The sequence below is a fragment of the Rhincodon typus genome, chromosome 5 (genome assembly GCF_021869965.1).
Source record: "Rhincodon typus isolate 14 chromosome 5, sRhiTyp1.1, whole genome shotgun sequence".
Taxonomy (NCBI): Eukaryota; Metazoa; Chordata; class Chondrichthyes; order Orectolobiformes; family Rhincodontidae; genus Rhincodon; species Rhincodon typus.
The window spans coordinates 57,349,625-57,377,328 of NC_063336.1; the positions used below are offsets into that span (position 1 = coordinate 57,349,625).

Genomic DNA, 27,704 nt, shown 5'->3' on the forward strand with positions numbered 1-27,704 from the left:
TCCTATGATGCTGCTTGGCCTGCTGTGTTCATCCAGCCTTACACCTTATTATTTCTGGTAGCTATGGCGACTTTACAAAAATGACTTTCCAGATTACATTTACCGCGAGCATCGCTCCAAGAGAGCAGGGCAATTCTCTCCGATTATCCGTATAACAACAAGATGCAACTGAACGTTATCATTGACATGCTTTCAATAAATCGCGGCCCCAACCTTGAAAAAAATCCTGGAAAATGATAATTTTGCTTTTTTTTCTTCTTGTCATCCCAGTTTATTTGCCGGGTAGTGGGGAATCTAAAATGCCACACGCGGACACTTTTGCATTTCGATATGTACCTCGGAATGGCCTACACAAACAAAAACAGTGCTGGAGAAACTCATCAGGTCTGGCAGCGTCTGTGGAGAGGAAGCAGAGTTAACGTTTCGGGCCCAGTGATCCTTCTTCCGAACGGGGAATAGCTTAAGTTGATTTTTCTAGGTCTTTGATGTTAACAATATTCTACGACATAAGATTACTTCAAATCAGCTGGCAATGTTCCAGAGTGTAATTGAAATGTTTAGGTTATTTTGTGATAATCCTTGGCAACACTATATTTCTAATGGAAAACATGCCAGTCAAAAAAAGTTTTGATCATACTTGGTGAAATCAAATCAAAAGTTACTACTTGGTTCGTTTTCTACGTTTCTATTGTAACTCCTGTGTGCTTCTAGGCAGGCTCCTTTTAGCGGGGTTCTGGCTCGAATAACACAAACAAACCCATTCAATGTCCATTGCATTTATTTTCCCAACAGCAAACAGTTAATAGCAAATCCTCGAGGATTCAGTTCATATATTGAACTACATCCCCCTCCCCCTTTTCTGATGAAGGGTCTAGGCCCGAAACGTCAGCCTCTCTGCTCCTATGATGCTGCTTGGCCTGCTGTGTTCATCCAGCCCTGCACCTTGTTGTCACAGAGCACAAGTGGATTGCTACAATATTTGATCAAATTGCCACTCAACCTTAATAACATCTACAAACATCAACACGTCGACATTAATCGTCACTAACGAGTATTTTCTTAAAAATAGTTTTGTATTCTCGATAGGATACGTTGGTAAAAGACCATCGGAAGTTTACTCTTGAAGTCACGTTATTTTGCAAAGAAAACTCCATTTATGGCAGGAGTAAAACAAAGGCACGTGCTGGAGATCTGAAAATTAAACCAGTAAAAGGTGGTAAACGGTATTCTTTAATATCAGGCCTCTGTGACTAACATTGCTGGTTCTTAACTCTCTTGAGGAGCAAACAGTCCACGTGGACTTTAAAAGTCCATTGTTTGAAATTTGTTTGAAATAAGAATGGGGTTAGCGTTAACAAATATACACCAGTTGAATCACAGTATTAATGTTAGGAAGATGCTTAGCAGCTTGCATGCTCGGGCTGTGAGATGTACTGGTAACAGTGACAATCTCTAACAGATCCGTGGCTGCAGCATAGATAGACGACCGAACAGCCAGGGGCTGCCAGAACCCACTGTGCAAGGAGCGGTGGGGTAGAGGGGACAGGAGGCTGCTGGATCCCAGAAACTTTCAGAGGAGTTCGTCGCAAGCCGTGACGTCACGAGTCAGATGACTCTCAAAACTTTTTTTTGAGCTAAAAGCGCTTTAAATCGGGCAGCGGAGATTGTACAGACTAGAGACAGGTTCTTCTTTCACCTAGAAGTGGTGCAACATTCAGCCGATTAGTTTTACTGCTCCCGAGCTGAACAATTCGAATCCTCGTCCGCGTTTTCTTCCGAGACTTTGTTGGGTAAGTTGTACAGCTTGCTTCTCAGTACATCTATCTCAGAGAGAGAGGGAGAAAACAAAGTTTCCAAGAGTTCAGATTCACTTTTCGGCTGCTGAAAGTAACTCTCTACACCGTATCGTGCGTTTTAAAGTGATGTTGTTCTTTCGAGGGATTAATAGTTTCAATACTGCTCTGCACTGCTGATCTTAAAGGATTGTTCGGGAATATTAAAAAGATGAATGGAATACTCTCCAACTGTTTTAGATCCCACATGCAGAGAAATATATAATCACTAATCTTTCCAAAGCCTTGAATTTACAAAACTTGCCCAGAATCTAACTTATCCCAGCGTTCAAGAGCAGGTAAAAGAAACTGATATTACTGTTCATTAACTAACTCCTCTTTATCTTCAAACATTTAGCCTGATCTAGCCGCATGTTTACGTGCACTAATTTCTTAAAGTCACTATGAATTGGAGTAAGTTTTCGGCGGTGTTAAAAACGCGGCTTTTTCGTCTTAAACCTCTCATTTTCCGTCCAAACTAACCAACCCTCTTCGAGTTTAGTTTGGAAATATTAGCTAACAGTCTTATCCGCACAACCAGTCCCACGTCCCCGTGCTTCCTACCTCTGTGGGGAAAAAAAGCAAAGTTCGGAGAGATGAAGTGCACTGTTGAACAGTTGAGCTGAAGTGAAGTGAAACTTCTCCGGGTTCCCGTTAGCAGGTGTCCTTGTCCAGTGCAGCCGTTTCAGTGAAGTATATACACTCTCAGACAGGACGGAGATTGTGGTGTAGTGTCCCTAACACCCCCAGGACAGGAGACCCGCGTTAAAGTCCCCCACCCGTTGCCCCAGACATGCATTGTAACGTACATAGGCTAGTTAACAGAATTGGTGTATTTTGTGGCGCTGTGGTACAGCCTAAGGACCAAATTTGACCAGAAACCAACATTTCAACAAATTATACAGCTTTTAAAACAATGGAAAACCCCAATGCAATTCACGGGAGCTATATAAAGGGAGGAGATCCTGGTTCCAAGTCTCACTATCCTCCAGAGAGGCGTATAGCATCATCCCTGAACAGGTCGATTGGGAAAATATCTACGTCCAGTCAAGTAAATGTGTGTTTTAATTGTGAGTTTGTGGAATCCTAATTATATTAATATGATCACAAATAACAGACTACTTTTCTAGTTACCTGTGTGATTAACGGTCTGTCGTATTGACTACCATTCAATATACGGATAAGCACATGTTAATGACTATCATGTTAGAATCGAGCCAGCGCAAGTTTAATTTCAGATCCATTACACAGTGAAACAGCTGAGAATCAAGGACTGAGTGGGATTTTACCCAGCACTAGAAGCAGATCGTAAAACTTCGCAATGAAGTTGAAGAAAAGATACATCAGTTAAGCACGCATTTTGATATGAAGTCAAATATGCCATCCCTTTAGATAAAAAAGTGTCCATACAGTGTGGAGCTGGAGGAACACAGCAGATCAGGCAGCGTTAGAGAAGCGGGAAAGTCGAAGTCAGATGAGGGGTCCCAACCCGAAACATCGACTTTTCTGCTCCTCTGACGCTGCCTGACCTGCTGTGTTCCTCCAGCTCCGCACTGTATCGACTCTGAATCCATTATCTCCTTTAAAAAATTACACCTCCTTTTGGAGAACGGTTCATGAAAGAAACCAAAAATGACTTTCAGAAGGATCGTGTTCACCGAAATGCTCTAGAAATGACACACACTGTACATGGTGAGGTGGCTTATTCGCGAAAGGTGGTTTTGAATAAACGCGAAGCAATATTTAGTTAAGTCATCACAGACTGCAAACTCCGGAGCAGGAGAAGTCACCGAGTTACAAGTTTAAACGAAAAGTTTCCAAAGAATGTAGACATCAAAATAAAACAACTCTTCAAACTCTGTATGCTGCTTTTGATTTCTTTTTCCCAAGGACTGGATTGTCTCCTAAAATATAAAATTTGGCTTAGAAACCAACTTCACAGCAATTTGTATAGCTTTTCAACACAATAGAAATACTCAGTGCAATTCACGGAGCTTTGTAAAAAAAACAAAACGTGACACCAAGTCACATAAAGAGATGCTTAGTGAAAGAAGTTACTTTTAAGAAGCACCTTGCCTCTTGTAAGGTGGAGAGGTGAAGGGTGGGTATTCGAAATTTAGGGATTAGATAGAGAAAAGCACAGCCACTTATGATGGGACAATTAAAGAAGGGGTATACAAAAGGTGAGATATAAAAGAATGCAGATATCTTGGTGGATTCTTGGACTAGGGACCATTGAAGCAACAGGGAAGAGTGAGAACATGGAGGAATATGAAACTAAGGGTGAACATGTTAAAATGAAAATAACAAGGTGTAGAGCTGGATGAACACAGCAGGCCAAGCAGCATCATAGGAGCAGGAAAGCTGACATTTCGGGCCTAGACCCTTCATCAGAATGAGATGTTGTTTGACTGGATGCCAATGTGGTACAGTGAGCACAGAGGTAATAGGGAAAGGAACCTTGGAAGATCAGCCAAGGGTACATTAAGATGATCAAATCCAGACATAACACAACTGAGGGCTCCAGCAGCGGATGAACTGACATGGATGAAGTTGGGTGATTTTACAGTGGTGGGAAAAGATAATCTTCAAATTGGCATAATAAGGTGGAATCTCATATCAGGATCAAATCTGATGCTAACATTGTGAACATGTTGGCTTAATCTCAGACTGTTGCTATCATTACCAGGGAAAGGGACAGAGTCAGTAGTTAGGATATTAAGTTTGGAGAGGGGATTAAAAACAACTTTAGTCTTCCCAGTTTTTATTAGAAGAAACGCTCTGCTCATTCATCTGCTCATTATAGCTAATGTAAAGCAGTCTTATAATATAGCAACAATGCAGGGACTAGAGAGAGGTGGCAGAGCTGGATTTCAGCAGCACACATGTGAAAATTAACACTGCCTTTGGATGAAGTTGTTTTGGGAAAACAATTAGATGAGGACTAAAACATAGACAAGGATAAATTCCTGGGGGACACTTAAAACAATTGACATTCTGGAATCGACCAGATAGCAGGTTATTGTTATGTTTAACATTGCATAGTGTGACACGATTAATTAATGACCTCAGGGTAAACACACCCCTAGGTAGCAGGAACCACAATAAGATTGAATTTTACATTCAGTTAGAATGAAAGACTCATATATTTTAAACCTGAATAAAAGCAACAATGCAAGCATGGAAACTGAGCTAGTTGAAGTTGACTAGCACTCTGGGCTAGGGGACAGATCAATAGAGACATGGTGGTAGACATTTATGGGGATATTACAGAATATTCAGAATAAATATATTCCAACCAAACAGTCTAATGGGAGGACCCACTGTCAATGGTTAACTGAATAAGTTAGCATAACATAAAACTTATGGAAAATGCATATGAATGCAGAAGTATGAGTGACAGATAAAATGATTGGTCAGAATATTAAGAACAGCAGGGAATGACTGAAAGGTTATTTGGGAAGAAGAAATTACTGTATGAGAGGAAGCAAGCTGGAATGTAAAAACAGATAGCAAGAGTTTCTATTTGAAAAGGGGAAAAAAGTAAATAAATTGAGCCCTGTCCTCTAAAGATTGGTGAAAATAAGGAGTATGTAGTAAATAATAAGGAAATGATGGGTGAAATGAACAAATATTTTGCTTCTATCTTCACCTTGGAAGATATAATAAACATTGCAGTAACAGCTATGAATCAGGAGGTGGAAGGGTGTGAGGAATTCAATGAAATTACAAACACAAGGGAAGAGTTACCAAGTAAACTAATGGAGTTGTATGCTGACAAGACTTGAGGTCCAGATGGACAACATCCTAGGGTCTTAAAAGATGTGGCTAATTAGCTAGTAGATGCATTGATGTTAGTTTTCCAAACACTCTTAGATTTTGGAAAGACTCGATCAGACTGGAAAGTAGCAAACTTAATCCCCTTATTCAAGGACGGAAGAAGGCAATAAACAGGAAATTATAGGCATTTTATTGCCATTTGTCATGGGGAATGTTTTAGAATTGAATACTGAAGAGGTTATGGCTGAATACTTAAACAAACTTAATGTGAACAGGACAAGTCAGCATGGTTTTGGCAAAGGGAAATCATGTTTAACCAATTTACAGGAGTTATTTGAAATAGTAACATGCACTGTGGATAATAAAAGGGAGCCTGTAGATTATTGCATTTCTATTTCCAGAAGGCATTTGATAAGATGCTGCATCAAAATAAAAGCTCATGTTGTACAGGGTAACATATTGGACTGGATAGGAGATTGGTTAGCTGATAGAAAACAAAGTACGTATAAATGAGTTTTTGCAATATTGGCAGGAGATGATGATTGGTATCCAGCAGGGGTGTGTGCTGGGGACTCAACATTCACAGTTTACGTCAATGGCTTAGAGGAGGGGAATGCAGTCGTGGTAACTAAATTCACAGACAACACCGAGCCAGGGAGAAAGCTATGTTGTGGAGAAAATGTGAGGGTGTTGCAGGCAGATAGAGATAGGTTGAATGAGTGGGTAAAAAAATGGCAAATGGACTATAATATTAGATAATGTGAATTTGTTCACTTTCATGGGAAGAATAAAACAGCAGAATTTCCAGGTGCAGAGGGATTTAGGTGTTCTGATGCTTCTGTTCACAAAACTTTAGCATGTACGTACAGCATATATCAAGGAGGCTAATGGAATGCTATCCTGCATTTTGCAATGAATTGTACAGAAGAATAATGATGTCAAGCTTCAGTTGTACAAGACATTAGTGAGAACACATCTGACATCCTGTGTGAGATTTTGGTCTCTGTATTTGATGAAGTATGTAAATACATTGGAGTCAGGTCAAAGAAGGTTTGCTACTTTGATGTAAAACAAAGAACTACAGGTGCTGGATATCTGAAATAAAAACTGCAAGTGCTGAGAGACTCAGCAAACCTGGCACCATCTGTGGAGAGAAAAATTAGAGTTAATATTTCAGGTCTAGTAACCCTTCATCAGAACTTATGAACTCAGAACATTTAACTGTTCTTCTGTCCATTGCTAGACCTGCTAAGTTACTCCAGCACCTTCTGATTTTGTTGCTACTTTGATACATGGAAAGGCTGGCTTGTCTTATGAGGATACACTGGACAGACTAGACTTGTTTCTACTTGAGTTTAGAAGGGTGAGGGTGAATTGATTTAAGTGTGTAAGATCCACGATGGTTTCAACAATTTTGAACATGGAAAAATTGTTTCCTCTTTGCATCAATCCATAACTAGGGAACACTGTGTTAAAATTAGGGATCATCTTTTAAGAGGTGAAGAGGAGCTTTTCCTAACAGTTTTACACAACTTTGGAACTTCCTGCTCCAGAAGGCAGTGCAGGCAGGGGTCATTGAATATTTTTAAGGCAGAGGTAGATTAAATCATTTGAGGCAGGGTTTCAAAGGTTATCAGTGGTAGATGAGGATGGGGAATTTGAATCAGTTATGGTCTTATTGAATGTTGGAGCAGATTCAAAGGGCCAAGGATTTGCCATTCCGGTTCTGTATTTCCATTTCCCCAAATCTAAAGCTCTGGTTCACTGCTTTAAAGCTTTAAGATTGCATTGGATATATGACAAGCTTCCTAACTTACCAAATTAAAGAGCGATCAGTGTTAAGTTTTATGATCTTTTCTGTCAAGGTTCTTGTTATAGGATACTCAAAATATTTTGTTGTCAGAATGTGAAAGTACAATATAATGTATTACCAAGTCATATTTAAATTTACGTCCATGTATTAAATATACAAAGTATTTACTTAAGAAAATATATGCAATTAAGTTATGGGGAGATGGTGAAGTTGTGGTAACACCACTGACCTACTAATCCAGAGCCCCAGGCTTAGTTTTGGGATATGAGTTCAAATCCCATCATGACAAATGGTGAAACTTGAGTTCAAAAAGGAATTAAAAGCTAGATTAAAGGTAACCCTGTAACTACTGTTGGTTGTTATAAAAACCCACCTGGTTCACTAATGTTCTTACTTGTTCTGGCCTACATGTGACTTCAAACCCACAGCAATATAGTTGACTGAAATGGCTTTTCAAACCACTCAGTTTCAGGGCAATTAGGGATGCCCAATAAATATTAGCCTAGCCAGCGATACTGATGTCCCATGAGTAAATTTAAAACAAAGACATATTGTCTCTCATGTCAAGCACTGTCAAATTAACATCAGACTTTCTATGATGTTTCCACCTTTTTAACCATCTTGCTTTAAACAAAATGTAATTCTTTTGCTCATAAACGCTATGCATAAATCATATTTAACATGTGATTCCTGCAATGAAGAACATGAAGCAGCTGTCCTTCCTCACAATAATTATTTTGGATCTGATCATTATATTTACACCAAATGACTTGTAATTATGAACTTCAATGAAGATCAGATTTATCGTATGAACCTATTCCGGTTAGGAATGTATGTGGCTATTATAATTTCTTAAACGCAAATAGATTGCTGAGAAAAAGAGGCATTTTGACCAAACTTATCATCTTAACCCCACAAGAACAGATAGAAGCATCCTGAATTTCAAAGCAAACATCAATTTGTACTGCATGAGAAATAGTGTGTGGATTTGTGGACATGTGGGCTCTGATTGGTTGTGGCATTGTCAAGGAGAATGCACTAAGGGACAGTCATCTCAAAACTTTTATTTAAATTCAAAATAAGCAAGTCAACTTTAATTAGTTGAGAATCACCATTGGAAATGCACCAGGGAATAATATCCCTCCAAGCTTCTGCTTCATTGAGAAAGTGCTAACAGTGGGCAAATTTCTTTTGCCTGGAAGGGTGAGGCTTTATGTATGAATATATGTAGCTTGTAGCAAGCATAAGTGAGGTACAATGCAAAGTCAATTGATAACCTTGATTGTAGTGTAATTATCGGTGCAATTGCACAAGTGTGGCCAAATTGCAGAATTAAACATAATGTTGGATACTGTGTTCCTAGTTTTCAAACACCAAACAGTTGTGTCCAGTCAGTACTGTGTTGTGAACAACCAGAGGGATGTCTCGTTTGATATGATCCACTAATTGGCATGCATAGCCTATATTCATGGTATCAGGGTGACACTGAAATTCATTTACCACAATACTCATACACTTGGTAGGCAGAACAGTTTTTGGCTTAATGGTATATCCTATTGATAGGGAATATTACTCATGTTGCTACAGCGTAACTGTAGCATGAAATGGCTAGCTTCACGTGTTGCTCAAATGTTTGAGACACCTTATCCCTCCATGGTAGTATGAGGTAGAATGGGCATTTTTCAGGACTGTAAGTGTTGGCTTTAGGCATGGTCCCATGTTTGTATGATTTACAGTGAGTGATCTGATCCGGGTTTTCAAAATTGAACCTGCCTAGTGAACAAATGGCCTAGGATGTATTTAGGAGATTGCCAGTATGGCCAAATGTATGTGGAGCTGTAGGAATCCCAAAGTGTAAACTGATTAGTGAAGGCTCACGTTTGGCACCCATTAGCAGATTTCTTAGACTGCTTCAATTCAATGGTGAATTTGCATGTTGGATTGATCCAGTTAACATATGTAAGGAAATTCTTACATTCAACTGCACATTTCAATATAGCAAATGTCTACATGTCAGAAATGTACGAAGTGTAGGAGGAAAGGTATACATTGAAACACATATCCCACGATAGTTGATGAAAATGTTTGTGAGACCTGGGCCCAGTGGAGATTCTGTGGGAATAAAGTGTATATGGGTGAATATGGTGTTGGTAAAGCTGAACTCAACTGTGTGAGTTGCCAAATTCAGTGCATGCAGATTCAGACAATGGCGATGTTGAATGGGCAAGTGGTCACAGAATTACCTTTGATATGCAGGTCCTGATTCATTTTTGTGAAGTTGAAGGAATCCTTCACCAGGTATTTGGAAAAATCGATCAGAACAGGTTGTAGCAATTTACACAACTATTCATTTTGTGCAGAACCAGACATAGATTCGATAGGTCAAAAATAGACATCACTTTTATATCCTGGACAGCCCATATGTGCGTATGTGAATGCAGTGAACTTCAGGTTGAGTCCTATTATATATGACACAAGGCAGTTTGTACTTTTGCATAAGTTTAACAGATGTATTTTTAACTGCATTTCAGTTCATTAAATTCTTTTGAAGTTCAGTAACTTTTGGGACCAGGAGGACAGCCATTTTGCACAAAGAAAGATTCTGCATGCACCAATGAGAATATGGGAATACTTTGGTAGGAATAGAAAACTGGTGGTCATGGATTTGACATTTTCTTATAGTCACTAATAGTTTGCGACATAGTGTATAATAGGCAGCTGATCTGTGACCACTGATTTTTCTACCCTTTCAATGTTGAAAATTACCCCTAAATCAGTTTGAAGGATGAAGGTTAGCTGAGAAATAGTGTTGATTAGTTCACTCAGAAAACTCCACCTCCTCTTTTGCCATGCCTTCACCTTTACATTCACCTGAAAGGTAAGATAATCTTGGTGTATTTGCTTATCTGAATGAAATAGATACCTCTGCCCATGCAGAACACCCTGTTGACTGAAGTGTCAACTTTCTACATTCTCCTGAACCATCTTGTAATTCTATGTGTTAACAGAGTTTTACACAAAGCAGTCAAAATTTGAGAATCAGTTCAATTTATGCATTGATTTGAATATCCATAACTTTAATTGGACTAACGTGGATTGAAAATTACAATGAAATAAGCAGCATTACTTATTTGATGTGAAAATTCCACAACATTATATGTGAGAGGCAATATTAATATTTAACTGACATGTACTTGTATTCATTAAACACCCTTAATCTTGTCACTTGTTCCTTTATGGTTTGTTTTTGTAACCATTACCTGTATATTATGCCCATACAAGATCTGATTAACATAATATGCATCTATTAAAATCTTGTGATTATCTCAAAATTGCTATTTTTCTCTAGTCTTGACAGAAAAGAAACTTGTTACACATTTAAAATATCTGCTCATGCCATTTTCCTACTGATATATTTGAAAGGCATAACCAAATTGTTATGCACATACATTTCTTAAAAATTTTATTTTATCCTTTCTGTTTTCATTGTTCTCTCTCCACATGTTGAGCTTCTTCTGTAGTGCATCGGAGTTCTTCATAACTTAGTCCAGACAGTCTTTGGCAGCAGGCTATTTGTTTCTAGGAGGAGAGGAAACATGTCACACTCTCCTCCCAGCCTTATAAGCAAATGCTTTTCCTGCTGAGGTCACTCAAAATTGAAAACTTTGCCAGATGATTAAATTAATTTCCTCTTGAAACATTGACATTAAATACAGTTACCCTACTGCCTTCCAACAGGCAGTTGAGCTATTTTTCTAATCAACCTGTTAGATTCATGGAGTCATAGAGCTGCACAGCATGGAAACAGATCCTTTGGTCCAACTCATCCACACCGACCAGATATTCTAAATTAATCTAAGCCCATTTGCCAGCATTTGGCCCATATCCCTCTAAACCCTTCCTATTCATATATCCATCCAGATGCCTTTTAAATGTTGTAATTGTACCAGCCACCACCACTTCCTCTGGCAGCTCATTCCACACATACACCACCCTATGCATGAAAAAGTTGCCCTTAGGGCCCCTTTAAATCCTTCCCCTCTTGCCTTAAACCTATGCTGTCTAATATTGAACTCCGCTACCCTGGAAAAAACTCCTTGGCTATTTATTCTATCTGTGCCCCTTGTGATTTTATAAACTTCTATAAGGTTACCCCTCTGCCTCCAACGTTCCAGGGAAAATAGCCCCAGCCTATTCAACCTCTTCCTATAGCTCAAATCCTCCAACCCTGGCAACATCCTTGTAAATCTTTTCTGAACCCTTTCAAGTTTCACAACATCCTATCTATAGCAGGGAAACCAAAACTGAATGAAATGTTCCAAAAGTGGCCTAACCAATGTCCTGTACAGCTGCAACATGACCTCTGAACTCCAAACTCCGACACTCAATGCACAGACCAATAAGGGAATGTGTACCAAATGCCTTCTTTACTATCCTGTCTACCTTCAACTCTACTTTCAAGGAATATCATTCCACATGTATGGAGCAGGTGGGATTAGAACCCAAGCCTCTCTACCATTGCATCACAAGAACACCTCCCGACAGACAGTTGAACTATTTTTCTAATCAGACTTATTACACATCTCTGGAGCAGGTTGCACTTGAACCTGGGCCTCCTTGGTCTAGGACAGGGTCCCAACTAATAGTTGAACAGATATCAGCTGACTCGATCAGCAGGTGCAGTAGAATCTAAGACCTTTTCCTGTTTATGTGGATCAATTATACTTGAGCCTAGTGAGGTGATGGACCAGAAAAGCAGTTTATTTTGCTTCATGTGCAAAAATGCTATTTAATCCTTAGAGTCCTTAATCCATAGACTATTTTTAAAAAAACAAATGTCAAGAATAGTGGTAGGATATTATTATAATTAGTAATCTATTATTACGTGACAAAAATTGCTGCTTGTGAAAAATTTCAACCACTGATCCTTTCTAGAGTACCATTTTTTTTTCCCCCCTGCATTCTTCTTAAGTTTTCTGAGTTGCTTTTTATTTTTTCTTGGGATATGGGAATTGCTGTCAAGGGCAGTAATTATTCTATATCTCTAATTATGTTTCGGTAAAGACACCACAGTCCTTCTCTCTCCTGAGAGAGAGAGAGAGAGAAACAACTTGTGGTGAGTTTAACCTGAGGATCATTAAGCCTCCTGCAAGGGGCAAGGTTGAGAAGGTGGGCCCTTCATGCCTCAACCAGATTGGGAAGTGAATCCACGCTACTAGTGTCACTGTGTATCAGAAACCGGCTATACAGCTAACTGACCCCATATTATGTTTTAATTAGATTAAAGAAGGTGGTCACCTGCTGAACTACTGCAGTTGATGTAGTACAAGAATACCCGGAGTGATATTAGGGAAGGTGTTCCAAGATTTTGACTCGGCCACAGTGAATGAATGGCAATGTAGTTCCAAATCAGACTAATAAGTGACTTGGGGGAGAATTTGTCAGTTATTGGCATTCTCAAGCATTTCCTGGCTTTGTTCTTTCAGAATTTAAAGATTTGGGGACTGGAAGTTCTTGATACGAAAGCTTTGAATTGCTTCAGTCCATTTTGTAGATGGTACACCTTCTGCTACTGTGAGTCAGTGTTGGAGAGAATGAATGTTGGAAGTGGATGGGGTGCCACTTAAGCAGCCTGCTCTGTCTTGGATTGTGTTGAGACCCTTGACTGTCATTCTTGCCATTTATCAGACAAGTAGGGGATATTCCTGACTTGTCGTGTAGATGGTGGACAAGTAGGGAAGTTATTTCCCAGCCTCAGATCTACTCTTACAAGTGTAATATTTATATGGCTGGTTCAATTCTCTTGAATGTTAACCACAGGAGTGTCAGGTTCTGGGGTGGTGGTACCATAGAATGTCAAAAGGAGGTGATTAAAATTTTCAACAATAACAAAACACTGTGGATGAACTTGTTCTCTCATGGAATAATTTTTCCTTTAACTTGTCTTACTTCCTTCAAATATAAGATATAGCCATAGGCACCTGCATTGTCCATCGTTATACCTACCTTTTTTACAGGATCTGTCTCAAACTAGTAAAATTGATCAATTTTGCTTCTAATTTGTACCATCCTCTTACCTTCTGCCTGGTTAAGCTCAGACTTCACTTCCTTGACTTCTCTGGCTCCATTTCTGGGCTTAGGCAACGTACTAATATCTATTACAAACCTACCGACTCCCACAGCTACCTTGACTACAATTAAGACCATAAGAGCATAGGATGTAGGAGCAGAAGTAGGCCATTTGGCCATCAAGTCTGCTCTGCCATTTAATTAGATCATGTCTGAATTAATAATCCTCAACTTGGCTTTCCTCCTTTACCCCCATAATCGTTGATTCACTAATTGATTAAAAATCTGCCCATTTCAAACTTGAATATACATTATGACACAGCCTTCACAGCTATCTGCTGTAAATAAAATTCCAAAGATTCCCTACCTTTCAAGATTCCTCATATCTTGCTTCCTGTAAGGATTCCATTCTATTTTCTTTTCTTCAGTTTCTTTGTCTCTTTGCATCTGTTCCAATGATGCCACATTCCACAATGGTTCTTCGGACATGTTTCCCATTTTCCTCGACTGTGAACTACCCACGACTGTGGTGGCCAGAGGCCTTAGCCGTGTCCGACCCATTTCCCACTCTTCTACCCTTGCCTCTGCCCTTCCCTCCAGAACTACAATAGAGATCTGCTTGTCAGTGCTTTCCAACTCTCAAACCTCTGTAGTCAAAGGATCACCCATGCATTACTTCTGTCACTTCCAGCATGACTCCACCACCAGACATGTTTTTCTTCCTCCCCGTTGGAACTCCCAAGGGACTATTCACTCCCTGAAACTGACTCATCTATCACCTACAGTATTCCACCTCCCCCATGTCCACCCCACCTTCCCAACTGCAATCACAGGAGGTGTAATGCTTTACCTTTTATCTCTTCCCTCTTCACAGTCCACAGCCACCAACACTCCTTTCAAGTTAACAGAAATTAACTTGTACTTCTTTCAATCTAGTCTACAGTATTTGTTCCTCATAATGCAGTCTTATCTATATCAAGGAGGTCAAATGCAAACTGAGAGACCTCTTTGTGAGGCGTTCTAGAAGCATGAACGTGACCTTCTGGTAATGTTTCCATTTTAATACACTATCTTGCTCTGAAGTTCCCATTTTTTTTCCCTTGATCTGCTGCAGTGTTTCAGGGAAGCCCAACAAAAGCAGAAGGAACAGCAGATAGTAGGAACTGCAGATGCTGGAGAATCTGAGATAACAAGGTGTAGAGCTGGATGAACACAGCAGAAAGAAGGGTCTAGGCCCGAAACGTCAGCCTTCCTGCTCCTCTGATGCTGCTTGGCCTGCTGTGTTCATCCAGCTCTACACCTTGTTATCTCAGAAGGAACGGCACCTAGTTTTCCCTATATGCACTTTACAGCCTTCAGGACTCATATGGAGTTCAAGTTCAGACCATGAACTCTGTCCTCTGTTCTATTCTCCCTATTCTCCAGTTTTCTTGGTTTAGTTTTTATCGGAACTGACTTGTATTATATAAACATCTACTAATAACCACTACTCTGGGCCTGTCCCTGTTCTCTATAATCACCAGCCTAACTTCACCTTTTTGTTCTGTGACACGTGAAATCTCTGATCACCCTCACCCTCACCCTCAAACTCTCACCTGATGGTCCCACTTCTTTCCCATTTGCTCCACCCCACATTTTTTTCCCTAAAACATGAAACCCATTGCTTTTCCACTTTGCTGTTCATTTCTTAAAAAAAAAGGTCAATTTGGACTTGGTCTTACAACATCTTTTGTGTTAGATATAGATCTGATTCCCACTGACTTGCGTTTTGATAGAGCTCATTGATGCCACACTCTGTCAAATGTTGCTTTGAAATCAACGGAAACCACTCTTGCATTACTGCTTGAATTCAGTGCCCTTTCTTCCATGGACTAAGGCTTAATGATGTCCAAAAGTTTGAAATCCTAATGGAATGCAAATTGAGCATCAGTGAGGATGTTGTTACTGAAAAGTACAACTTGATGCCACTATTGAGGATGTCATCCATCAGTGTTCTGATGGTTGTGAGTAAATTGAAAGAAGATTGGGTGGTATTTGTCCTTTTTTTAGTGGAACAGAAATACCTGGGCAATTTTTCACATCATGTTGATGCCAGTGCTGTAGATGTACTGGAACAGTTAGACCCATAGCATGGCTACTTCGGGAGCACAGGTCTTCAGAAGTGCTGCTGGGATGTTGTCAGAATCCTTTTCTGTATCCAGTTTGTCATCTGTTTTTTGATATCATATGGACTGAATTGAAATTGGTTGAAAACTGGCATCTACTATGGTGGGAATGTCATGAAGAGGCTTTAATGGATTATCCATACTGCACTTCTGGTTGAAGATGATTGCAAGTCCTGCCTTTTGCAGTGATATGTTGGGCTCAACATCTTTGAAGATGGAGAGTTTTTTAGAACCACTTCCTCTGGTTATTTACTTAAATGTTAATCACGATTCATGACTGGATGTGTCAGCCTTTCAGAGATTTATCTAATCCATTGGTTGTGGGGTCACTTAGCTATGCCCATAGTATGCTGCTTCCACTGTTTAACTTGTAAACAGTTCTGTGTTGTCAGTTTGACTAAAATAAAAGCAAAAAAACTGGAAATTTGAAACAAAAACAGAACATGGAACATACCTGGATTATTTTCAGTCCTGAAGATGAGTTATACCAGATTCAAAACATTAACTCTACCTGTCTCACCACAGATGCTGCCAGATCTGCTGGGTTTCTCCAGTTGTAGTTTCACTAGTTTGTTACCTAATTTTTAGTTAATGGCTGCTGCTGCTTCTGGCATGAGCTCCTACGCTCCTTATTTGCCCTTTTAGCTCCTTGGGTTGATGGTAATCGTAGACTGAGGGATATGCTGGTTATACAGTTACAGATTGTTGTGGGACATAACTCTGCTTCTGTTGATGGCCTGCCAAATCTTATGGATGCCTAGTTTTGAGCTGCTGGATCTGTTCTACATCTGACCCATTAAGATGACTGATAATGCACACAACACGATGGAAGGCATCCTCAGAATGAAGATGGGCCTTCATCTCTAAGACTGGTAGTCATTTCATCTAATACAGTCATATACTTGCAACAGTTTTTCTTTCTCAAAAACAGAAATTGCGGGTGAAACTCAGCAGGTTTGCAGCATCTGTGGAGATAGAAACAGAGTTAACAGTTCAGATCAAGTGACCTTCTTCAGAACTCATTTTGAAACGTTGACTTTGCGTTGATTGCCATCTCTACAAGAATACCCAAATGAACAAGAAATAGTGGGACTGCTGGAAAGTTAAAAGACCACAAAATATAGCCTCAGGCCAGCCTAATCACCAAACTACAGACTATAAAATTTCTTCTTACTTCTTGTAGCCTTTAATTCTGTATGGGTTTTTGTGTCATACCTGTGTGTGCACGCACACACAGTAGTTGGTGTATTTTTTACCTAGATTAGTTTGTCTGGTAATCCTAACCTCTTTGTTTATGAATCTCAAGAAAACCTATATTTTGTTGGTCCTTTTATGATCATGGCACATAAATAGTTAGGTACTCATTAATTTGGCATATTATGCTTTGGAAAACAAACAAAAATCGTAGTCAAATTTGAAGAGGCAAAAGGGAGACATCCCAACACTCCACAAATGTTTCTATGAATGAAAATTCTCGTAGTCATTCCAAAATGTGTAGCATAGCACTGTTGCCACAGGTTGCTGAGGCAGTACATACACAGAATGGGGATGAGGTCCATTACCTGTGAGGTATGATTTAATGAGTATGAATATGTCAGGTTGTTACTTGACTGGACTGTGAGACAGCTCTCCCAGTTTTGGCACAAGTTCCCAAATGTTGGCGAGGAAGACTTTGCAGGGTTGACTGACGAGTGCACCTTTCTGTTTCTCAGTATCTAGTATGATGCTGCGTTTGTCGTTGGATTTTGTTCCTATTCAGTTTTTTTGTGACAGTTCAATATTACTAAGTGACTTAGCTAGGCCAGTTTAGAGGGGAGTTAAAAAACAGTCCAGGCCACGTATAGATTTGGGTTTCCTTTCCTGAAGGAAATTGTGATCTGTTCAATCTCAGAATCACAGAATTGTTGCAGAGCATCATGTCAACTCTGACCCTTTGAACATTTGAACTCTGTGCAAGATTACAGGGAAAAGACTAGAGATATTCACTTTGTTCCTAATTAAATAGTCTTCCAGTTCTCTCCTGAATGCCTTAATTTAACCTGTCTTCACCACACTTTCAGACAATTAATTCCATACACTAACTACTCACTGTGTGAATATTTTTTTTTCTCACCTCACATATGCTTTTTTTTGGGAAAAGCTGTGCCCCCAGTTTTCAATCTGTTTAAATGTAGGACATTTTCTCCCTGTCCACTTTGTCCAGGGCCTTCATGATTTTGAAAACTTTTATCAAATCTCCTCCTTGCCTTCGCCTCTTCAAGGAAAACAGCCCCAAGTTCTTCAATCTTTCCTCATCGCTTTAGTGTCTCATTCTTTTCTGTGCTATTTCCAATGCATTCATATCTTTCCTACAGTGTGGCACCCATCACTATGCACAATATTCCAGCTAAAGTCTAAACAGTGTCTTATATAAGTCAATAATAACCTCCTGCTCTTGTACTCTATGTATAGTAAAGCATAGTATACTTTGTTACCACCTCTCGGTATTTGCCCTATCACCTTTAATAACTTGTGTAGACATGCACCCAGGTCTCTCTGCTCCTTTAGAATAGTACCCTATGTTTTATTCTTGCACATCTCCATATTGAGCTTCATCTGCCACCTATCCGACCACTCCACCATGTCAAAGTTCTTTTGATGTTCTGCCCTGTCCACAAGGTTTACCATTCTTCTGAGTTATCTGTTATTCACACACTTTGAAAGTACCTCCTGCGCACCAAGATCTAGATTATTTATTTAAATCAGGAAAAGCAAGAGTCTCAATGTCAACCCCTTGGGAACTCCTCTACAAATCTTTGTCCATCCTGAAAAGTGCCCAATAAACATTGATCTCTCTTTCTTATCACTCAGCTAATTTTGTATCCACTTTGCTGCTGTCCATGACTTTACCTTTCCTCACATGTCTGTGTGACACTATATCGAATGCCTTTTGGAAATCCACACACACCAGATCACCAGCCTTTCCTTCATCAACCCTCTCTCTTACCTCTTCAAATAACTTCACATTAGTTCGACACAATTTTCCCTTAACAAATCCATGCTGACTCTTTTGAAGTAATCCTCATCTTTTCTGACTATTAATCTGATCTCAAATAATTATCTTTAGAAGTTTCCAGGCCATTAGAATTAAACTGACTGATTGTAATTGTTGGGCCAAATATTGTAAGCATTATTGAAGAAGAGCACAATCTTTGTAAATCACCAATCCTCTGGTACCTCTGAATCCAGGGACAATTGAAAGATTATTGCCAGTGCTTCTACAGTTTCCTTCTCACTTCCTTCACTATCCTTGGATGCATGTCACCTAGTCCCAGATTCTTATCAATTTAAATATTGACAGTGTATCCTATACATCATCCTTATTATTTTAAACCCTTCTAGTCACAATGGCCCGTGTAGCATCCACTTCATAGATAAAGACAGATGCAAAGTATTAAGTTAAGCCTGAGCTATGTTTCCTGCATCTGTGTGTAAAGCCTCCCTTTTGGCCCTAATTGGCCCCAATCCTTCTTTAACCATGTCTTTACAATAGATGTACTTAAAGAAGACTTGGGATTTCCTTTTGTTACTTGCCAGTCTTTTTTCATTCTACCTCTGTGCTTCTTGTATTTGCTTCCTCACTTCTGAAACCTCTGTATTCAGCATGGTTCTCAACTGTACTTTTCTGTGTCTTAAACACACTTTTTCTTTAATTTAAATTCAATCTACTTTGTCATCCAGGGAGCTTTGGATCTGTCTATCCTACCTTTCCCTTTTAAGGAACTGCATATATTCTGTGCCAAATCACCTCATCTTTGAAGTCCATTATTCAGCTGTTTTTTTTCCCACCAAACTTTGGTTCCAGCCTCACTGGATAACCAATCTAGTATCAATACCGCTATGCTACTATCTTCTTAATTACACTTCTTCAGTAATATTCAAATTATTCTTCATCACCTTTCCTTTCTTAGACTTCATTTTGCTTATCTTCTTTTCTGTGCCTTCCAAAATGGCCCTGTGTGTTAGGAAACCTGTCTTCAAATTGCCTCCAAATCTCTTTTTGTAAGATTTGTCTCTGAGCTGGTTTGTTAGTGCTTTAGTAATTGTCAGGCTCAATTCTGGTATGATTTCATAATAAACTAGGAAAAGCTGCTGTATTCAAATTATTTTATTTCCATACTATGTTGCAAAACTTTGAACAAATGAATTGGGCATATTCAGCATTATTGGAAAACATGATAACTGTTTGCATATGAGGTTGTGCCTGTTTATTAATAAGAGAATACTTGATTTGATGTTAAAAAAAATACTCTCTCATGGGTATTGCTGGCAAGGTCAGCCTTTGTTTCACATTTGTAGTTGTCCTTGAACTGAGTGGTTCATTGGACCATTTCAGAGGGTGTTTGAGAGTTAACCACATTGTTGTGGCTTGAAGTCACTTAGGCCAGACCAGATAAGGATGGCAGATTTTGTTTTCCTTAAAAGACACAAGTGAACTAGATGGATGTTAATGACATTTCGTGATAGTTTCTTGGTCACCATTACTGAGTTTAGTTTTCAATCCCACATTTATCAATTAGCTGAATTTAAATTCCACTGGCTGTCATTGTGGGATTTGAACAAGTGACATTACCATTTCATCACCATCCACCTTTCTCTCAGAGGTAGTTTTGAACAAGTAATGAAGTTGTTGTGTAGAATAAAATAGGCAGTCTGAATGAAAGTATTTTGCAACCCCTTCCACTTGCTTACAATGGAATAGCCATCAAAATCCATCATTGCAACATCAGCTTTTTACTTCTTTAACATGAAATGGCACAACTATGAAAAGTTACCAGAGTACTGCACCATTTTATATTTGTCAGCTAACTAGGCATTAACTTCCTTACCCACATTTATCAAAACACTATGTATATTATCCTATTATTTTATTTCATTCTTAATTGATTTGACATATTGAAGTGTTTCAATTATTTGGAGTGTGATGTGACTTCTAAACTTTTGTACTAGGCAAGGGATTTGATCTTAAAATACAAAAACCATTATCTTTAAAATACTGATTTACCTGATCTCATATTGTAACTGGTAACCACAACATTTGTACTTGGTGTATTAAAACAGCTTTGTACATAAAATATTTCTGGTGTTAAATGAAGTTTCTAAACATAGCGTGGTGAATAAAGAACAGTTATGCCACAGAAAAACATAGAAACATAGAAGATAGGAGCAAGAGGAGGTCATTCGACCCTTTGAGCCTGCTCTGCCATTCTTCATGATCATGGCTGATTGTCCAACTCAATAGCTTAATCCTGCTTTCTCCCCATAAGCTCGCAACTAAGAGTTTTATTAAAGGAGGTACAGAAAGTAAACGTTGTTTTAAAATGAACAAATGTCGGAAACAAGTTTGAATTCTTCTGATACATTGTTGTTGTTTCTTTACAGCTAAGTTTAAAGCAGGATGGGTGACTGGAGTTTCCTGGCAAAAGTACTGACTAAAGCGCAGTCTTACTTGACTCCAGGAGGTAAACTATGGCTTTCCGTGCTCTTCATCTTTCGTGTCCTGGTGTTGGGGACTGCCGTGGAATCCGCCTGGGGAGATGAACAGTCTGCCTTCAGCTGCAACACTCAGCAACCAGGTTGTGCGAACGTCTGCTACGACAAATCCTTCCCCATCTCCCACATTCGACTCTGGGTCCTTCAGATTATTTTTGTCTCAACACCCACTCTGGTGTACCTAATCCATGTCTTTATCGTCTCTCATAAAGAAAAAAGATTATCTAAGAAAGAAAAATATTTAAAGATACTCCAAGAAGAAGGTGAAGATGTCAGCCTTGCCTTGAAACAATTAGAACTAAAGAAAATCAAATATGGTGTGGAGGAACAAGGCAAAATTAAAATCAAAGGATCTCTTATGCATACTTATGCAGTCAGTATTATCTTTAAAATAATTTTTGAAGTGACTTTCATTTTAATTCAGTGGTGCATTTACGGTTTCAGGTTCATGCTGGATACAATTTATGCTTGTGAGAGGTATCCATGCCCACACACAGTAGACTGCTTCCTCTCGCGGCCCACTGAGAAGACTGTCTTTATCATATTCATGTTGGTGGTATCCGTTGGTTCAGCTGTGCTGAACCTGGTAGAGCTGTTCTACATTATCTTCAAAACATTAGCAGATCGCGTTAAGCAAAATAGCCACTTATTTCAGGGTTCTCAAAAAATGGGCGTGAATCCTCTCAAAGACTCATCCTCTTCAAAGTATGCCTATTATAACGGGTGCTCCCCACCAACTGCTCCCATGTCCCCTCCTGGATACAAGCTTGCTACTGGGGACAGGAATATGTCCTCCTGCAGAAGCTATAATAAGCAAGCTAATGAACAGAACTGGGCAAATTACAGCACCGAACAAAACAGGATTGGTCAGGCTGGTAGCACCATTTCCAACTCCCATGCACAGGCATTTGATTATCATGGTGAACATCCAACCATACAAAAGTCACCATCAATAACAGAGTTGCAGCCTGTTGGTCTCAGGGAGCAGAGACCACCTAGTAGAACCAGCAGCCGAGGGAGTAGCAGGCCAAGACCAGATGACCTTGAGGTCTAGCCTGGTCTAAAACTTAAGACATTGCCTCATTTCTACAGTTATGAATAGATACATTATTTTTCTGGAAGTGCACTCCAGATGTTGGTACCAAGTAGTTATGCATTATGCTCAATTTCAACTAATAATTCAGTGGCTCACCTTTTATAGAAAACCATGCAAAGGCTCTTCTTTTTGAGGATATGCACTCCAGTAAAATAATTCATGAAAAATCCAGCTGAAAAATTTATGAATCCTTACTGTAACAAAGTTTTGCTGATCTTATACATTTTTAACCACATTCTTGCATTTTGCCAAAATATTCCTTCTAATCTCCATTTTCATTTGATATTTTTAAATATTATCTCAGCCCAGAAATAACATTCCAAGATACCTTCCTACACTTTTTTATGTTTTTCTCCATTCAGAACAAAATATCTCTGTCACAGTCTTGGTCTAATACAATGAGATCATTCAGTTCTGGACATAAAAATCTGAAACCACAGCAACACTTTTCCTATTCACATGTATCAAACTTCTCATTCTATATCTGCAATTATTTATCTGGTAAAACAGTTTTCAATGTATTTGCATATATTTCTTTTCTGTGTGAACATTTCGTATTTTACCTAACTTTGTGTCAAATCACAAATTTGACTGAACATTTTTTCCCATGTTTTCCCAGTTTTGACTTCTTTTGTAAATAAAAATGTTTTCAGCTGAATAAAGTGGAACTTCATCAAGTAAAAAAAAAACAGTCAAAATTGTGAATCATTTTTAGGGAATTTTAAGTAATGTATGATCTTTGTACAATTAGATCAAATCAATATTTTATAGTCCTTTAACAAAATGATCAGTTATTTTCTTTAAACATCTTTATTTAAAGGAGACCCCAATGGACAGTAAGTATAGAGCATTCTGGAATAATGTTGCATGGTGATGATTCTTAAATATTGTCATGATTTGTCGCATTTGTCTGAGAATGCACCCTATCTGATGTGTATGTGTTCGTTTAAATATCTGTGTAAATATGGGAAATCAAATTCCATTGTTCAATCATATGATATGAATAATTTTATATCCGGGTAGGATACTGTTTTTTTTTGAGAAAGGTAAGAATGATTGCTAATTTGTGCTAAGCCGTAGTAAAATTATCCTTGGTATGAATGAGATTTTTTTTAAAAATGCTGTGATAGAGATTGTAGTACTATTTAGTACTTTTTGAGGTGAAGTTATCAGTATTATGAAACCTATAGTAAATGTGCTTTGTGCTGGACTAATATTTAGTCAACAAATAATAAAGGTATTCGCCAATATAGCGCCACAAAAATCAGCATTCACCAAACCATATTATTCTGATCTTGTAAATAGCTTATCACTATATCACATAAGAAGTTCTAAAACTATGGTTTTAAGGTTTGACTTGGTCATCATGAATTCAAGTTTTGTTTATTACTTTAGCTATAATGGCGTTTGCACTGAAACTTTATATTTGCTTAGAATGCACAATGACGCTGAAGAGGGTTACAAGTTGTCAAATAGTGTGCATGTAACTATTTATTTGGTGCAGAAGATTTATGTGTCTTTCCAATAACTGAACCAAATTACTTCAGAGTTCAAAAGTTAACCATTTTAAGTTGCATTTATTTTGTAAAGGCAAAAGCCTTTGTAAAGCCTTCAAGTTTTGAATAAAGAAGTGAGAAAGCTCACTAATTTGTGCTCAGAATACCAGAGTGTGAAGTTGTTGCCTGACACCTCTTTTGGCTGTTAGGTGCATCTCAGCAGTGCAATCTTTAAGAGTCACCTGTGCTACTAGTAAGGATTTCTCGGTGGTTTAAAAATAAACTTGATGTTTATCCATAAAGAAAGGCGCATGAAACAGTGATGTTCTCTTTCACCAGAACTGTTTATTGTAAAGTGCTAGTCAGTGTTTTCTAATTTCTTGTTTAACATTCCATGTTAAATCACTGACAAGCAACCCCTCTTGTACTGAGACTCATACAATTGTTGTTACCATGCATGTGAGCAATCTGCTGTTCATTAAAACCTGATAACTTAAAACAATAAAGCAACATTTTCGTAAATGGCTCTTTGGTGATCTTGCTTCATGATATCAGTTGTAAGGAAGTTAAAAACCTTCAGGTGTTTTACTGTGAGATTCACACCATGTTTTTCTGAATTCCTATTCATATGGTCCACTTCCCTGATTTATTTTACTTTTTGTCACTTGTATAAATGAATTCTGGTTTTTAGTCAGAAAAGCATACTGCAAACACTTAAGGCCCGTATTTTCCTCTGGGCATTTGAGGCAAAATATATTTTTGTATGCATTAAGAGTTATTTGTGAAGCATTATTCACAGGAATCCTCAAAGATTCTAAAGAATGGAAATCAAGTAATATAAAATGACAAAATAGGAAAATTGAGCTTAGTGCTTGTCAATCCCTTTCATTTCCTCGTTACTGTAATTTTTAAAAATTTGTGCGGATTATTCTTTTTATGAAATAAAAAATATAAATCCTAAACCAAAGAGGAAAACATCAAACATTAGTAGCTAAGAGCTGAAATGTAAAATTTCCTTCAGAATGATTTTGAGAGAATTTGTATTGGTTTTCATATTGATACAGAAGCATTGCATTTTCTTGAGATGGACTTGCAGCACAATAGATCTCAGACATGTTTTATGTTGTTAAAGATTGATTCAAAGTTTAACAGTGTGATATCGATTAACTTTCATTTTAAAGATTACAACGTGCTATTAAGTTTAAATAGGTGGTCTACTGGCAATAGTTCTTCCTCTTTCATATGTTTCAAAATAGTTAACTGGTTGATGACTTAACACCATTTTGTGTTTTAGATAATAGACTCTGGAGCATAGGATTGAATCATATAATCCCTACAGTACGGAAGCAGGCCATTCGGCCCATTGAGTCTATACCAGCAGTTGCCCAGGCAAATCCAATTCACTTTCTGATCAATAGTAACCACCAGGTTTAAAACAGTGGGGATTGTAATTAAAAGACCATCATCCGTGGAAAGCTTACAAAAATCTGCTGTTTATCCTCAAATATTCTTAAGAGGCAAATACAGGCTTCAAAGACAAATGTGTCTTTTTTTAATTGACACTCTAGCTTTCTTTGTTTTTGACACCCTACTAGACAAAATTTTAACACCATGCAAGTACATTTTAAACAAAAGTCCTTTTTAGTCTTCTAGAAGTTGAAATGTCATTAAATATTTAGTTTAACATAATTATTGGAATGATACCATACATTTTATCACTGTGCTGGGAGTGAAATTAATACTGAATATTTATATTAGTAGATGAACACTACAATAAAAAGAGCAACACCTTTAAGAATGCTGTGAAACTGCCACTTTCTGGAAAGTAATCTCTACATTTAAATAACTGGAAATAACTGTAGACTTAAATTCTTCCCAGAAACTGGAGAGAAAGTCAGGAGATTACTTGCAGAAGACAGGTTTTGTATTGCGTATGTTTGGCATTAATTAATTCAAACTCCAGGGGAAAGGCTTACTTCATTTTAAAAAGTGGGATGACTTACATCTTCCATGTATGTTATAAACTTACACAGCACTGTTTCACAAATGACAAAGTTCCTGCTTCTGCTTCCAAATCATTTAAAATTTAGCAGACCGTAGTGGAACTCTACGCTTGCTAGGACTGAACTTTCTCCAGGGCCAGGATCTGGGAATTTCATTTTGAGTTCATCAGCATAAATCAGGTTCTGCCAAGCTAGAATTGATTCTCTAGCCAGTAGCTGCAGACCTATAGCTACAATATAAACACAACCTAAAATATATTGCATTTTGTGATCAGCAGGAGAAAAGCAGAAGGGAATGCTTTATAGAAAACTGTAAAATGCAATATTTAAGCTTTTCAAATCAGACCTCCCACTTTGTATTTGTCAAGCCACTAAGCCATATTGAAATGGCACATTTACTTCAAAACAAGTATTATTTTGCTCGGTAGGTAAGCAAAATTATTATAAATTAATGCTTTTGATTGACAATAGTTTGTCCTCAGCCATTCTTTTTGCATGCAGTATTGGAAGCAATCAGTCCACTTGACTATTTCAGTATCACATATTTACAAAACATTTGTAATGTGGACCTTTACATAAGATTTGTCTGAAAACATTTTTGTGATTGCATGCGGATTCTGAACTAATCTGATTTCTTCGGTCTAGTGCTAATTAATTGGAATCTGCAATGAAAACAGTTAATGAATCTTATAAGAGTCTCAAAGATGTCGGCAATGGCGAGATTTGTGGCAAACTCATGCAAGAGGTTCGGTGAGGTCTATCTTGACATCATGAGTGACTTGTTGCTTATTTTAAGCGTCTGCTGGATGGTGAGGAGAGTTTTGTCCTAGGTAGCAGTCAGTTCCAGTTTAAGGGGATTATTAAGTACAGATTATAAATGTAACAACTTGCCACACGAATATTCAGCTCGTAATCTTACCAAACACCCAAACAATGTAGATACCAAAAATTCTGTATTGAAATCAGAGTCGGTACCACTTGCTCCATAAGATCTCCATACTGGAGCAACCTCTCAGGACACACTTCATGGGCACCAGCCACACTCACCCCATATCCACTGATATTGGCATCTGACATGTAGCAGCTTTAAAGAACTCTCATGGTACATTTCAACTCCACCTACAGTAGGCTTGTGGATTTAACATTGCTGCAAGGACACTTCGCATTCAAGGGTACACGCCCAGTTCATAAACTAGCCCAGGCTGCATCTCTGACCTGAGTGCTTGTTCTCTTAGTGCCCACTCACTCACTGAGCTTGTATTGATGCTCAGAACGTCCCTGCCATTCATTGCCTTACCTTTTTTAACTTTGTCCCCTCAGCCAGAGATAGCCATATCACTGTACTGCTGTATTGCTGTGCTGTTGAGCGCAGAGACAAAGTTAGGAAGCTTGTCCTGGTTGTCAGCAATTCTCAAACAAATCAAAGAAGATAAGCCTTTGCTCAGGGGGTCCCGATACAGTCAGTCAAGGGCAGCTTTTGATAGCAGTTTAGGGGTTTGAATACAGTCAAGTCAGCCACAGGAGTTGAATGTTGGGCAACCTACCACCAATCTTGATTCTTTCTGCCCTGTTTTCCTCCTTAAGTGACAGAGACAGGTATTAAGGAAGATGAAAGTGGGTGGCATGATTGGTATTTTTGTTGCAGGTAGGAGGGTGGCCCAAGCGAGTAAGTATGCAGCATGGAAGGCATGCAGGGGTAGTGGTGTTAAGGGTTGAGGTGGATGAGGGTAAATGAAGGAAAGTCTATCAGGCAATAGTGAGAGTGGTAGAGCTTGAGTCTTGGTGGGAGTGAGTACAGCAGTAGAGATAGTGAGGGTGAGGTATCGGAGGGAAGATGGTGGCGGAATAGAGAAGGGCATTGACCTTTGTCCTACAGGGTTAGGTATTCCTCTAAATGGATGAGACTGCAAATACCTGG

The 27,704-nt window shown here is 38.6% G+C and overlaps 1 protein-coding gene across 1 annotated transcript; it reads left to right on the forward strand.

Moving 5' to 3' along the window:
- The first annotated feature begins 1,639 nt into the window (after positions 1-1,639).
- Positions 1,640-24,305, forward strand: gja1b (gap junction protein alpha 1b). Its single transcript, XM_048597343.1, has 2 exons — positions 1,640-1,790; positions 21,081-24,305. Exon 2 carries the CDS (start codon positions 21,097-21,099, stop codon positions 22,243-22,245), a length of 1,149 nt encoding a protein of 382 aa, XP_048453300.1. The 5' UTR covers positions 1,640-1,790; positions 21,081-21,096; the 3' UTR covers positions 22,246-24,305.
- Positions 24,306-27,704: the final 3,399 nt, after the last annotated feature.

Coding starts and splice junctions, on each gene's coding strand:
- gja1b (XM_048597343.1), top strand. CDS start 21,097: ATGGGTGACTGGAGTTTCCTGGCAAAAGTACTGACTAAAGCGCAGTCT.